This window comes from Diaphorina citri, unplaced genomic scaffold, assembly GCF_000475195.1.
Source record: "Diaphorina citri unplaced genomic scaffold, Diaci psyllid genome assembly version 1.1 scaffold319, whole genome shotgun sequence".
NCBI classification, from domain to species: domain Eukaryota; kingdom Metazoa; phylum Arthropoda; class Insecta; order Hemiptera; family Psyllidae; genus Diaphorina; species Diaphorina citri.
The window spans coordinates 165,821-180,743 of NW_007377754.1; the positions used below are offsets into that span (position 1 = coordinate 165,821).

At 38.6% G+C, this 14,923-nt stretch overlaps 1 protein-coding gene across 1 annotated transcript in view; it reads left to right on the forward strand.

Moving 5' to 3' along the window:
* Window positions 1–14,133, forward strand: part of LOC103507519 (inactive ubiquitin carboxyl-terminal hydrolase 54-like) — a 16,603-nt gene extending 2,470 nt beyond the window's left edge. The window contains exons 2-3 of the mRNA XM_026822345.1: window positions 2,878–3,177; window positions 13,626–14,133. Of these exons, the coding sequence (XP_026678146.1) occupies window positions 2,878–3,177; window positions 13,626–14,114 (789 nt within the window). The 3' untranslated portion in view covers window positions 14,115–14,133. The remainder of the gene's footprint in view (window positions 1–2,877; window positions 3,178–13,625) is intronic.
* The last annotated feature ends 790 nt before the right edge of the window (window positions 14,134–14,923 follow it).

Consider the following 14,923-nt stretch of genomic DNA (forward strand, 5'->3'; position numbering starts at 1 on the left):
AATCGCCAAATCCGCGACCATAATCGCGAAATCCGCGAACATAATCGCGAAATCCGCGAACGTAATCGCGAAATCCGCGAACATAATCGCGAAATCTGCGAACATAATCGCAAAATCCGCGAACATAATCGCGAAATCCGCGAACATAATCGCCAAATTCGCGAACATAATCGCGAAATCCGCGAACAAAATCGCGAAATCCGCGAACATAATCGCCAAATCCGCGAACATAATGTAGGTAAATTACTTTGAAATATTGTTTAATGCTATCATATTTATCTATCCATCCTTCTTGAAATCTTAGGTCTCCTTTTCAAGTTTGCAGAGGAATGTCAGTTGACGATGGAAATGAGAAAGTTGCTAGCTTTTTAAAAGGCCCTATCTGCCTTCCTTGGATGATATGGAGAAAGCGAAAAAGGACCTTTTAATGCTACCTCTTGGACAAAACTTCTGGTTAGGTATATGGGTCCTTTTGCGCTGTTGATAGTTTTGATGTCAATGTCTTTTGCCGATGCCTTTCGTACTTTCGCTGTTGATAGTGTTCATGCTCTCTTTGGTTGCTGATAATATTGGTAGCAAAGTTAGAACAAATTGGAGATTTACCAAGCGCCTGTTACTTAATGAAACCCATGTAATTTTCCACAGTCTGGGTAAAAACAAAGGACTGATAAAATTAATAGGAACGAATATCGAATCATTGCCGAAAGAGTATGAGAAGAGAATGTTACAGTCGTAGTACAACGAAGATTGCCCTTCCCGATGGCATGAGGGATATAAAGTGTCAGGTTCAAGAGGCTTTTGAACGTCTAGGGACTTTTTCAAGACGCCATTATCGGTAAAGTAACGAATTGAAACATTTCAAACAAACATATTCATGGATCTTTATTGCACGATTAGGTATTTCCTATTTTAAAATTCCAATGTCCTGATCATCCTGATAGTAAACAAAGCCTGAAAACAAACAAACACCAACACACAATGGCACGTGCTTCAGAAGGCAATAAAAACCCGTGTATCCTTAAATAACAAATCAACTAAATATAAATAAATCTTGTCCTTTTCTATCCATAGACTTTTTGGGCCATGAGGCTTTTGAACGTCTAGGGACTTTTTCAAGACGCCATTATCGGTATCGGAATTGAAACATTTCAAACAAACATATTCATGGATCTTTATTGCACGATTAGGTATTTTCTATTTTAAAATTCCAATGTCCTGATCATCCTGATAGTAAACAAAGCCTGAAAACAAACAAACACCAACACACATCAATGGCACGTGCTTCAGAAGGCAATAAAAACCCGTGTATCCTTAAATAACAAATCAACTAAATACTAAAATACCTTAATAATTATGTCATTAGGTATTTTTATTATACTTAGCTCTGAATAGCTCTCTGTTAATTAGAAAGGTAGGGTCATCAACATACCTCTGACAAAGGTCATAGGAATGCCACTGGGCTTGTGTTGTGGGTCACAATTAACCCATCATGACAGGGGGGTCATGTTATAGTGCCATGTTAGGTGGCCGCACCTGTCCAACCCCAGAATAGCAAGGGATTGAGGCACAGGAAGTTGGTTATAAAAGTCAATAAATGATGATAGAACGGAATGACTGTCACCCGGGTTTTCTAATTGACAGGTTGATGCGTAAATGGTTCGAGAATGTTGAGTTTGCTCTTCTTCCTAGCCTTTTCCTATTTTATGGGGTCGTTTCTTGTCAATCTCTTCTAGGCAAAACACTATAGGAACCAAAAAATCTGCATTCTGTAAGACTAGCAGTACCAAAGTTATTGGCGCCTTCAAAATAGGTATAGTCACAAATTATTGTATATCACCCTCCTCCAACTTTAATTTGAATAAAATCATTATGAATATTATTTTTTGTTGTTTGTCTACCAATTTTTCGACACCACCTAATTTGTATCTGAAATGGTTAGGAAGCAGAGATAATTCTCTTCAGGTTTATCCCACCTATTGTTTTGGCAATAAAATTCTTTGAAGTTTGGTGACTAGACGGACCAAATGTCAAATGACTCAAACAGGGGCCCTCATTAAATTCATTGGACCAGTCATCATTTCGGAGCATAGGTGGCCAAATTGGGATCATCAAATTTCATCTCATGAGTCATAAAAAACTTAGAAAATTTGGTGGTTTCACCATCTTTGATACCTACCTACCCAGTTAGAAGTTTATTTCTTGTCGAAAAAAGATAAGAACAGTAATGAAAAGAGGTGTACCTATCTGTTAGTGCCAGTAGGTAGCCTATTGATGAGTCAAACTTTATGCTCATACATGGCGAGTTCTAAGAAAAACATAGTAGGTATCTGTCTACGATTTATAAACATATACTTGGTTCAATTTTGTAAAAGTCGTGACCATGAAACCGATTAGTGGTTGGAAAATTTGAAACTTGAAGAGATGAACTGAAGCAGAAAGAACGCATGTAGCAAAAATAACGCATAGATAACCAGTAGGTAACGTAGCATACGTTCGTATGTTTTCTAGATTAGCATGGATTGGTTCGGCCATTGTTTTAGTTCTTTACGAGTAGGTAATCTATTATCTATTGACTAGTAAAACGAGCCGTGACTTTAAAATTGGTCCTTGAGAAAAGGAGGAATCCCTTAATGCCCTAAACCAAACAATGGGGGATACGCAATAGTTTGGTTCCCGAACGAGAGGACCATTTCATTTCCCTATTCCTGAGAACATTACCTCCAGTAATTAATTCTAATTTGTTCTTTCTCTGTTATTATACCTCCTTAGAATCCTTCTTTATACTGTAGATAACTAGATTATCTAACTTGCCACCCCATAAACCCACATTTTCTAACTTCTAACACATCCCCTCTTCTTCTTCTTCTTCTGTTTCAGGAACTCTTCTCCCAGCTACAATCCAGTCATGAGTCCGCCCTCCCACCTGACGCTTTGCGGCGGGCGCTCGCCGAGGCTTTTTTCGATCAGCAACGCTTCCAACTGGGCTTCATGGACGATGCTGCGGAGTGCTTCGAGAACATGCTGCTGCGGATTCACTACCACATTGCGTCCGAAGAGGCTGAAGATATGTGCGGGGCCAAGCATTGCATCCCGCACGAGAAGTTTGCCATGACGCTCGTGGAGCAGAGTGTGTGCGGGGCCTGCGGGGCCACGTCCGAACCCTTGCCGTTTACACAGGTAAGAAATGGAGTAGTTAAACAGCATTAGGCTCAAAACTGTGTAGAGCTTGGAGCATACGCATAAGAGCAGGTAGTGGGAAGTGACGATAGAATAAAGCGACGACTTGGAACCGAGATCTAAAAGCTCTATGCGTTATGCTTTCCGCTCCACTCTGATTTGAGCCCTAGGCGACAGAAGTAGGTACTTTTGTCCAAAAGTCCCTTTACTCCAGCAGTAGGCTACTACTATTATTGTGGTCAAATTCTCAAATTATATTGAGGATAAAATTCCATACCTCGGCTGGGATTGAACCCACGCCCTCCTGTTTACCAGGTGAGCGCCTTGACCACTACACCACCGAGGTAGGTATACGGTCCTGGTCTCTCTACGGGGTTTTACCTTTCTGAGGTATAAGAACCACTTAACGTGACTGTAATAAGGTTGTTAGTGACAAGGGTTTACTCTCCATTTAGCAACCAGCTACCCGCCTACACACACATCTCTTAGCCTGAGTGGGGCCGAGAAAAGCTGATGGAGGGCGCGATGGCCCATGGTGGTCACCCATTCGGATACCAAGCCCAACGTTGCTTAACTTCAGTGAACCACTGGGAACTAGTGTATTCAACGTGCTACCACTGCTGGCTAGCTACACTCAACTTGAAGTTGGAGGAATAAGCCAGAAGGAATAAAGATATACAATATAAAATAAATACCTACCTATTGGGCCATTTCTTTCCCTTCTAAAAGCAAATGATACAAGATACAAAATACCCAACAAAGGCTCTTTTATCAGTATCATTAGTCTAAGGATTTAGCCTATCGAGACCTACAAGAGGGAAAGATAGATAATAAGAAAGAGAAGGGAATAGGACTAGACGAAGAGAGGGAGGAAGGGAGAGGGAAACGGAGGGAGAGAGAGAGAGAGAGAGGGGGTAGAGGGAGGGAAAAGGAGAGAAAGAAAGATAACGAGACAGAGAAGAATGGACAAAGAAATAGGACTAAAGGAAGGGAGGGAGAGAGGGGAAGGGAGGGAGAGAAAGAGAGAGAGATCGAAAGAAAGTCAAAAGGATACTAGATTTTTAACGGAAATTTATAGCTTACATCTATTTATATCTCGTAACGACCCGCAAGCTAGCTAATCTGGCTATTTGTTTTACAAGGCTCTCTCTCTCCCTCCCCCTCTCGCTCTCCATCCTCTCTCTCCCTCCCTCTTTCTCTAACTCTCTCTATCCCTCTCCCTCTCTCATTCTGTTTCTTTCGTTCTGTTTCTTTCCTGGTCTGTTCAGGAGTTCAGGTTTATCTTGCTTTCTTATGCATGTTACCTGCCGAATTGTCCGGTTTTCAGATTAGGGTAGTTTATGAGGTCCTAACATCGTCAACTCCATTTTTGAATAAGAGGTTCGGAAATTACTACGTTAATTTGATATTACTGAAGTTATAATAATCATGAAGAAATAAACAAATGAGTAATATCCTTGTAATGTCATCTGCTACCAGAGCAAACCATGCTAATGGTATTGTACATTCTACATTGCCATTTTATGTGACAATAAAATTTATGTTTTCAAATAAAAAAATTGTATTTTGTATTGTGTTTTATTGTAGCTTTTTCGTTTATTTCACGCATTAGGATAATATAGGTACGAATACAAATGGATACTTTTTTCTGCTTTTTACTTTCCTTATCCTATAGGAAGGAAAGTAATGTAATCGGGTCAAATTTTCGATGGTCAGTTTTTAGTGCCAAAACACACCATTTTATGTGACAATAAAATTTATGTTTTCAAATAAAAAATTGTATTTTGTATTGTGTTTTATTGTAGCTTTTTCGTTTATTTCACGCATTAGGATAATATAGGTACGAATACAAATGGATAGGATACCTATAAGCACGAGGCTGTGCAGTTTTTTTTCCACCAAAATTCAATTTCAATACTATTTTACTTAAGTGATATTCAATTTCAATGCCCACCTTGACCAGAACTTACATAATATGTAGTTCACAAATGTGACAAGGATGCGACACGAAACGTTTGGTTAAGATATTTGCTGCGGTTGGCGGTATTTTGACCGCTTTTGGACAGATTACGACCGTTTTTTGGCGGTTTTCAGCTATAGCGACAAAACGGTTAGAGATATTGTTAAAGTTAGGGTAAAAGAACACTCAAATAAGCATCATGCATGCGCAATAGGATAAGGAAAGTCGTGTGATGTTCACACCAGATTTTTGTAAGGTGTAATAAAAACTATTTTGCAAATACGAATAGCTAGGGAGGATGGTAGAGGTCACATACATACATACGTACACATAATTATTATTTTTTGTTATTCAGTACCTATCATGGATATACCTATAAGCACGAGGCTGTGTAGTTTTTTTTCCACCAAAATTCAATTTCAATACTATTTTACTTAAGTGATATTCAATTTCAATGCCCACCTTGACCAGAACTTACATAATTTCTTTCATACTTATCTGTCTGGCTTAATCTTGATGGCATACCTTGGGTTTACCGTCCCAAGGACTTTCCTCATACTGATTGGCGCATGCCAGTTGCTGCAAATATTTTTATTATATAACTTTTTTTCTCAAAAAGTAGCTACCTACCTATGTTTCTAAGTAATAATATTTTCCAAGGGTAGAAATAATTTATTTTCGTATGTTGTAGATACTATGTAGGTAGGTATGAGCCGACACTAGTTATTATGGGGTAGGTAAATAGTAATTAAAGTAATGTAAATAGATCGGAATGACCGTCTATAGACACCTAATAATCAAGTAATTTAAATATATTGATATAGGTAGATAAGTATAGGTAAGTAGGTAATTAAAATAATAATAATAATATTAGTTAAAAGAGCATTAAAATTACATGTATTGCCGTTTTAGTAATAATTAATTTAGGTACATAAGACTGACTCATTGAGCTTTTTTTATCGTGTTTTAAATTCGCCCCAAGGATTTCTGAAGCATGCAATCTATTTTATCAATTAATTTATTAATCGATAATAATTATAATCGAGTAAGCTAAGAGAGGTACAAGCGTCAATAGACAGGTTTAGCATATCTAGCACGCTTCATAATCAAATTCATAGCGATAATGTTCATAGTCGGTTTCTGCTAGCAGAAGCTCAAAATTTCAATGTTATGTTTAAGGTTTTCGATTTGGGGAAGTGCTGAATCAAATTTAAAAATTAACAATAAGTACATAATATTATTATGTACCATTGTTGGGAAGCGTATCAATTGTATCATTGTATCTACACAATATCACTCTAGGATTTTACACTGGAATTGGAATCTGCTGTCATCCGTATTAAGAACAAACTCAACTCAAGTTTCACAGGCACTCGTTCTCATTTCCTTCAAGTTCACACAGGATGAGAAAAACAAAGCGTCAAGCTAGGAACAGGATAACAGGAACAGATGATATGGTTCACAGTTGTGTATGAAAATGTACTTAAATCATTCCTGTAATTCTTTCTCGCTCTCATTCCGTCAACTTCCCCTCCTTTTCATCCCCTCCCCTTTTCATCTTCTTGTTGTTCATGTTCTTCTCCTCTTCTCCGAGCCCTCCTCTTCTTTTTTCTCCCACTCTTCCTCTTTTTCCTCCCCCTACTGTTCTTTCTCCTACTCCTCCTCTTCGTTCTCTCCCTTCTTTCTCTACACCTTCCTTCTCCTCCTCTTGCTGTTTCCCCTACTCTTATTCTTCTAGCCCTCCTCTTCTTATTTATTTTCCTCTTCCTCTTTTTCCTTCTCCTTCTTTTCTTTCTCTTACCTCCTACTCTTCCATTTCATTCTCTCCCTTCTTCCTCCTCCTACTCTTCCTCGTCCTCTTCTTTTCCCTCCTTCTTCTCCAACTGCTCACCTCTCTTCTCTTTTCTTCCGCTCCTCTTCTCCTGCTCCTCTTCTTTTTTCTCCTCCTTCTCTTTGTTCCTCCCACTCCCCTTCTTTCTTCTTCGCCTCCCCTCTCTTCCCATTTGTTCCTCCTACTCCTCTTCTTCATTCTCTTTCTCCTTCCTTCTCCTCCTCTTCCTGTTTCTCCCACTCTTTATTCTTTTCTTTCTCCTCCTCCTCCTCCTCTTTCTTCCCCTCCAATTTTTCCTCTTTCTACACCCTCGCCTCCCCTGTCTTCCCATTTGTTCTGGTGTCTCCGGCAGCGATTTCAATTTCTTTCTCCAAACAAATCTGCAGAGAAAACTTTGAGAGAAAAAAGCTCGTGTCTGTTTTCCTTTTTCTTCCTCAAAGCTCTTCAGTGTCAAAAGTCCATCCAGAATATATTTTGATGATCGGAGTCAGCTCGTGTCTGTTTTCCTTTTTCTTCCTCAAAGCTCTTCAGTGTCAAAAGTCCATCCAGAATATATTTTGATGATCGGAGTCATGGACACCGTGAGAGAATGATTGAACTTACCTAATACATACCTAGTTACCTTATATTTATTTATTCCAAATCAAAAGAGTAGCTCTTTGTAGCTGAGCTACAACAAGAACATCAGAGAAGGAAAATCCATCTTTAAAGGTGTGTCCACACTTAGTCGACGGCCGGTCAACACACTTTAAAGAAGTTATTTCATCAGTAATATAAAATTATTAATTCAATCCAATTCTCCTTCTCCTCCTTCTTCTTCTCCCCTTCCTCCTTATTCTTATACTCCTTCTTTCTCTTCTCCTCCTCCTTCTCCTCTTTCTTCCTTCATGGATGTCCTTGAGACTGAAGAGATTGCTTCCTATCACCATGATGATGTTTTATGCTTCGCAAAGTTCAGTCAAAATTGCAGAATGAAGATTCGCAGCAACTTTTGATAATAATAAAAAAAAAATGAAGTCTCTATATTCCTACCAATTTATTGGGTACAAAACTGAAAGACCAGAGTGAATTTATATAATATTCTTTGTTATCTGGTTTAGTATGTATGGTTACTTACAAGGATTATTAACATTGGAAGTTGGAAGAAATAAAACCTCCTATCGCTCGAACTTGTAGATATGGAGTTGGTTATCTTCTAGTTAACTGGAGAGATACACCTTCGTATTTACCTAGGATTTCATTGGTCTGGTACTTCTGGTAGCTCTATGCTAATTTATTTGAGATCCTAAATCTACCATTTTACGTTAGGTAATTATTGAATAAAATATACCTACCAGTGCGTAGGTATATTATACCTTAATCTGATGAATTGATTATTATTTTATTAGGTACCTAATATTGGGGGTATCAAACTCCGATACCTCCCTAATAATTCAATTAGTGATCAGAATCAAAAGTTGATGGATATTGAAGAGTTGATGAATTTACTCCTCAGAAGGTCCTTGCTTGAAAATTTAAATTTGAATAGGTATACCTACTTGTTTATGTTTACTTTATGAGAACAGACTTTGGAGATGGCTTGATTTTATAAACCCACCTTAATTTCAACTATAGTTATTATTATTTTTTTTAAAAGAGATTTGACAGAGGGAACTGTAACTGCTATGGTCTTATCGTCCCGAAATCGAAGAGAGAAGGAAGACAGGATAGGGTCTCTGACGATACCCAATACCTAGTTACCAAATAAGAAGTACCATGGAGACATAGAGAACTGATAACCATCATGAAAAAAAAACTCGTAGGGTACTCGGTTCAATTCTCGTGGGTAGACAGAAAATATATTGAGCTCGATCCCCGATCTGACAAACCGTAGGATTTCGAGATATCCGGAGATTTGTAACAGAGATACCCACTGTGTCATGGGACTCCATAATGTTAAAGAGGTTGGTAAGTTGGAAGAAAAAGATATCTTAAATAACTATATCGTGGCCTGTTCCACGATCGACTGGCACTGAGCCTCCGTTTAAATTTCAAGCGCAGAAAAACTGTCGTACCTATTATTTGTCAGTCAAGACCATAAGAGCTTCCATGGAAGGCATTATTGGTCTGGTACTTCTGGTAGCTCTATGCTAATTTATTCGAGATCCTAAATCTACCATTTTACGTTAATTATGTAATAAAATATACCTGCCAGTGCGTAGGTATATTATACCCTCTGATAGATTGATTATTATTCTATTAGTTACCTAATATAAGGGGCATCAAACTCTGATACCTCCCTAATAATTCAATTAGTGATCAGAATCAAAAGTTGATGGATATTGAAGAGAGAAGTTTGATGAATTTACTCCTCAGAAGGTCCTTGCTTGAAAATTTAAATTTGAATACCTACTTGTTTATGTTTACTTTATGAGAACAGACTTTGGAGATGGCTTAATTTTATAAACCCACCTTAATTTCAACTAGTTATTATTGAATAGTAAATTTGATGAATTTTGTCCTTTGTAGGTCCAAAGCTAATGCTTTATTTTACGAGGTCAGAAGTTGGGAACTGGTTTTCGCTCGTATTGATCCACATTAATCTACTCTTAACAGTTTTAACTCTTTGTGTCGATGACTAAAAGCTTACTATTAAAACGATAGACCAGAGTCGCCAACATAACTTCAGAGTAGATAGTCCTCTATAACTTTCGATTAGTCGTCTATAACAGCTATAACAATTTCAGATTCAGAGTAGTTGAGAGCTTTTATCTAAACTTTTTCCATATTGTTGATGGTACCTGGACTACTTCATAAGAGTCATAAGTCACTAGTCCCCATACATGGAGGGCATTACCGGCGACTAGTTAGCCAGTTAGTCACTTTATCAGTAATTCCTCGAACCAGTTTACATAATAATATATGTATAATGTTAAATAAAATAAGTACATGAGTTTACATAATGGCGTCTGACGCACGATCAGTAGAAAATTACACAATACTGATAAAACCCCAGGTGTGTCTTTGGGGGGGATTTACTGATTTTTCGTTTGGCGACGATCTGAAGTCTTGAAACTAATTTATGACATTTTTTTTTTTTTTTTTTTTTTTTTTTTGGGGGGAAAATTTGGATTTGGGAATTTTTCGTCTACATCTAAAAAATGACAATGAAACTTGTCACACCTACGACAATTTTGAAGATGAAAAAGATTTAGATATCGATGGAGGTCCAAGCATTCAAGATCGACAATGAAACTTGTCACACCTACGACAATTTTGAAGAGGAAAAAGATTTAGATATCGATGGAGGTCCAAGCATTCAAGATGATTGTGATGGAAGTTTAAAAATTGAATCCATCGAGGCTAGAAATATCAACAAAGAAAATTGAGAGACCCTTTACAGACCGTCAACAAAAGTTTCGATCAAATACCTATGATCTTTTGTCTCTTTGAACCTTTCCTTCTTTGAAACCCTTAAACCGGTCTACATTTCTAGAGGAAAAAGTTTTTCCTTTCTTTTTCCTTGCAGCAATACTACAATGTTTCCATATTCGTTGACAATGTTGACACCAATTAGGGACTTATTAATACCTGACCTTCAAGGACAAGCATGGTTCTAAGAAAATGCAGACAAGCTTCGGTTATAATGGGGCTCAACCACTTTTTTTTTTCTTCGCTGATAAAGGAAGTTCGAAACACGCTGATTGCAATAGAAATGCTTAAAATTTCCTCCGTGGCCGAGTGGGTATCACACTAGGCTTGCACGCAGGAGGTCCGGGTTCGATAATTTCCATTCTGTCAATAACTTGACGAAGGTATGACTCAGTGAAAAAACTCAACTTTATTTCTATTTATCTATTTGTTTATTTTCGTCAACATGTTTCCTACATTGTCATTGTCGCGTTGTCTTCGGATTGACACACATGAGCTCATTTTCCCTGAGGGCCATTTATAGGGAGTCCATCCGGGAAAATAAAATACGACTGCCAGCCTACTTAGCTTGGAGGGGAGCGTGTCTACCTTGTAAGCTTTAGGTATCGATTCCGCCCGGGCAGATTTTATCCCCAACAAACGAGGTTCGTTCTCGGAACGGCTGGCTTTTCCTGTCCAATCTTCCTTATCTGTTTGCTTTCGGGATGATAAGACCTTAGCAGTCACAGTTCCCTTTTCCAATCTTCCTTATCTGTTCGCTTTCGGGATGATAAGACCTTAGCAGTCACAGTTCCCTTTATCAACTTACGTACACAGTACGTGGCTGAGGTTCGTTCTCGGAACGGCTGGCTTTTCCTGCCCAATCTTCCTTATCTGTACGCTTTCGGGATGATAAGACCTTAGCAGTCACAGTTCCCTCTATCAACTTACGTACACAGTACGTGGCCACGCATACCTCAGTCGGTATTTGGCCTCCCTCTATGAAACCTCTTGAAAAAGGCCTATTGTTGGAGCTAGCCCAGAGGTCCGATTATCCTGTGAACGCCCCTGTTTTTCCTACCGTACAAACCCATGCTTGAGTGACTATGGAACCGAGATCTAAAAGCTCTATGCGTTATGCTTTCCGCTCCACTCTGATTTGAACCCTAGGCGACGGAAGTAGGTACTTTTGTCCGTCTCTATTTTGCAAACAAATCTTGTCTTTCTTTTCTATCCATAGACTTTTTGGGCCAAGAGGCATTTGAACGTCTGGGTACTCTAGGGACTTTCAAGACGCTATTAATGCCATATCGGTGATATGTAACGAATTGAAACATTTTTTCAAACAAACATATTCATGGATTTTTATTGCACGATTAGGTATTTTCTATTTTGAAATTCCAATGTCCTGATCATCCTGATAGGAAACAAAACACGAAAACAAACAAACACCAACACACAATGGCACGTGCTTCAGAAGGCAATAAAAACCCGTGTATCCTTAAATAACAAATCAACTAAATATAGAGTTGAGAGTTCATAGCTACTCGTAACTCGTATGTTTTGCTGACACAGGATATGACCGAACTGCAGACCTTGGATGTCTTGGAAGGTCTTGGCTTGGAGAACCAGGTTTGGGACTTTAGCCAACACCATAAAAGTCAATAAATGATGATAGAACGGAATGACTGTCACCCGGGTTTTCTAATTGACAGGTTGATGCGTAAATGGTTCGAGAATGTTGAGTTTGCTCTTCTTCCTAGCCTTTTCCTATTTTATGGGGTCGTTTCTTGTCAATCTCTTCTAGGCAAAACACTATAGGAACCAAAAATTCTGTATTCTGTAAGACTAGCAGTACCAAAGTTATTGGCGCCTTCAAAATAGGTATAGTCACAAATTATTGTATATCACCCTACTCCAACTTTAGTTTGAATAAAATCATTATGAATATTATTTTTTGTTGTTTGTCTACCAATTTTTTTGACACCACCTAATTTGAATCTGAAATGGTTAGGAAGCAGAGATAATTCTCTTCAGGTTTATCCCACCTATTGTTTTGGCAATAAAATTCTTTGAAGTTTGGTGACTAGACGGACCAAATGTCAAATGACTCAAACAGGGGCCCTCATAAATTCATTGGACCAGTCATCATTTCGGAGCATAGGTGGCCAAATTGGGATCATCAAATTTCATCTCATGAGTCATAAAAAACTTATGGGAGCATAGGTGGCCAAATTGGGATCATCAAATTTCATCTCATGAGTCATAAAAAACTTATAAAACTTGGTGGTTTCACCCAGTTAGAAGTTTATTTCTTGTCGAAAAAAGATAAGAACAGTAATGAACGCCAAAAATGCCAAATCATAGGTTTTGAAATCCCTTTCGCCGAAAATGCCAAATCATAGGTTTTGAAATCCCTTTACAAATTACGGAAAATATATTTATTTTGGAATGATTTACATAATATTATCTACCTATCTAGAATCTAGATATTTTATTTTATTTTATTCACACTGCCCACGTAGATATATTTGAAGACTGAAGAGACAGTAGTCCAGCAAAAACCACTGAAACAAATTGATTTTGGAATGATTTAGATAATATTATCTATCTAGAATCTAGATATTTTATTTTATTCACACTGCCCACGTAGATATATTTGAAGACTGAAGAGACAGTAGTCCAGCAAAAACCACTGAAACAAATTGATTTTCTACTCCATAACATGAGAGTTTATTGTTGTTTTTGTTTAAAGTAAAAGTATCCTCATCTTTGGTCTGGAAATTAGCAACAATAAAATTAAGCTTTGATTTATATTGTGGTCGGACCGTACCTTCATGGGCACCTACTTACTGTGATGACTTGTTTGAAAGTTTGCCCTAAAATGGACAGTGGTTTTTTCTGAACGCAGACTTACTTTGGTTGTCCAGTTTAAATGATGAATTGAATATCATTTTTTTTTTTTTTAAGAAATGAATCTCAAAATGTGTGCGGTATTTGTTTTTAAAGAATCTAAAGTAGGACCTTATAGCACCAGAAATTGGGTAGGTCACCATTCTGGGGTTGATTTGTAACCTGTAATTGTAATTCATCACAATGTTTCTTTCCCATTCCACAAGAAATGAGTCTCAAAATGTGTGCGGTATTTGTTTTTAAAGAATCTAAAGTAGGACCTTTTAGCACCAGAAATTGGGTAGGTCACCATTCTGGGGTTGATTTGTAACCTGTAATTGTAATTCATCACAATGTTTCTTTCCCATTCCACAGATGGTGCACTACGTGTCCGCCTCAGCCCTGACCGCTCAAGCCCGTCAAAGTACTACCCCATCCCACCCCGACCTGTTCGGCCAACTGTTGAAGAAAGCCGGTGGCATGGGTGACATTCGCGACTGCCCAAGCGCCTGTGGCGCCAAAATTCAAATCCGAAGGACACTCATGAATCGGCCGGAAATTGTCAGCGTCGGTGTTGTGTGGGATTCGGACCGGCCGTCTCTAGAACACATCATGGCCGTTCTAGGAACGCTTCGGACGTCCCTACGCTTGTCGGACGTTTTCCACGGTTGTGATAACGCCGCTGCCTCGACGCCTTTACATCAGTTAGTGGGGGTGGTCACCTATTATGGCAAACACTACTCGACGTTCTTCTTCCATACCAAACTCAAAGTTTGGATTTACTTCGATGATGCCACCGTGAGAGAAGTTGGGCCGCGCTGGGAACAGGTACGTTCAGTATTTTATTTTTTCAATTCCGAGTAATTGGTCTTTGATTTTTTTTTTTTTTTTAACTTTCTGGGTAATAGACAATTTTTTTCTTTCTTTCTGGATAATCCTCTTAAGTCTATATTTTGTCAGTACTCTTTATTCTGCTGCACCAAAAGCATCATTGTTGCCCCTTCCCTTAAGTCTTTACAAACTTGAACTTACAAGTAGGGTTTCCAGACGTCCGGGTTTTCCCGGACATGTCCGGGTTTTTACATGTTTGTCCGGCGTCCGGGGGGATTTTTGAAAATCTGTCGGACGTTTTCCACGGTTGTGATAACGCCGCTGCCTCGACGCCTTTACATCAGCTAGTGGGGGTGGTCACCTATTATGGCAAACACTACTCGACGTTCTTCTTCCATACCAAACTTAAAGTTTGGATTTACTTCGATGATGCCACCGTGAGAGAAGTTGGGCCGCGCTGGGAACAGGTACGTTCAGCATTTTATTTTTTCAATTCCGAGTAGTTGGTCTTCGATTTTTTTTTCTTTCTTTCTTGGTAATCTTCTTAAGTCTATATTTTGTTAGTACTCTTTATTCTGCTGCACCAAAAGCATCATTGTTGCCTCTTCCCTTAAGTCTTTACAAACTTGAACTTACAAGGCCCTTCCCTTCTTTCTCAGGTTGTGGAGAAGTGCAGGCGAGGCCGCTACCAGCCGCTCCTACTCCTATTCTTTGGGGATTTACTGATTTTCGGTTTGGCGACGATTTGAAGTCTTGAAACTAATTTATGACACTTTTTTTTTATTTTTGAGGAGAGAAGATTGAGATTGAGTAATCTTCTCTCCTCGTAAAAACCACGATGG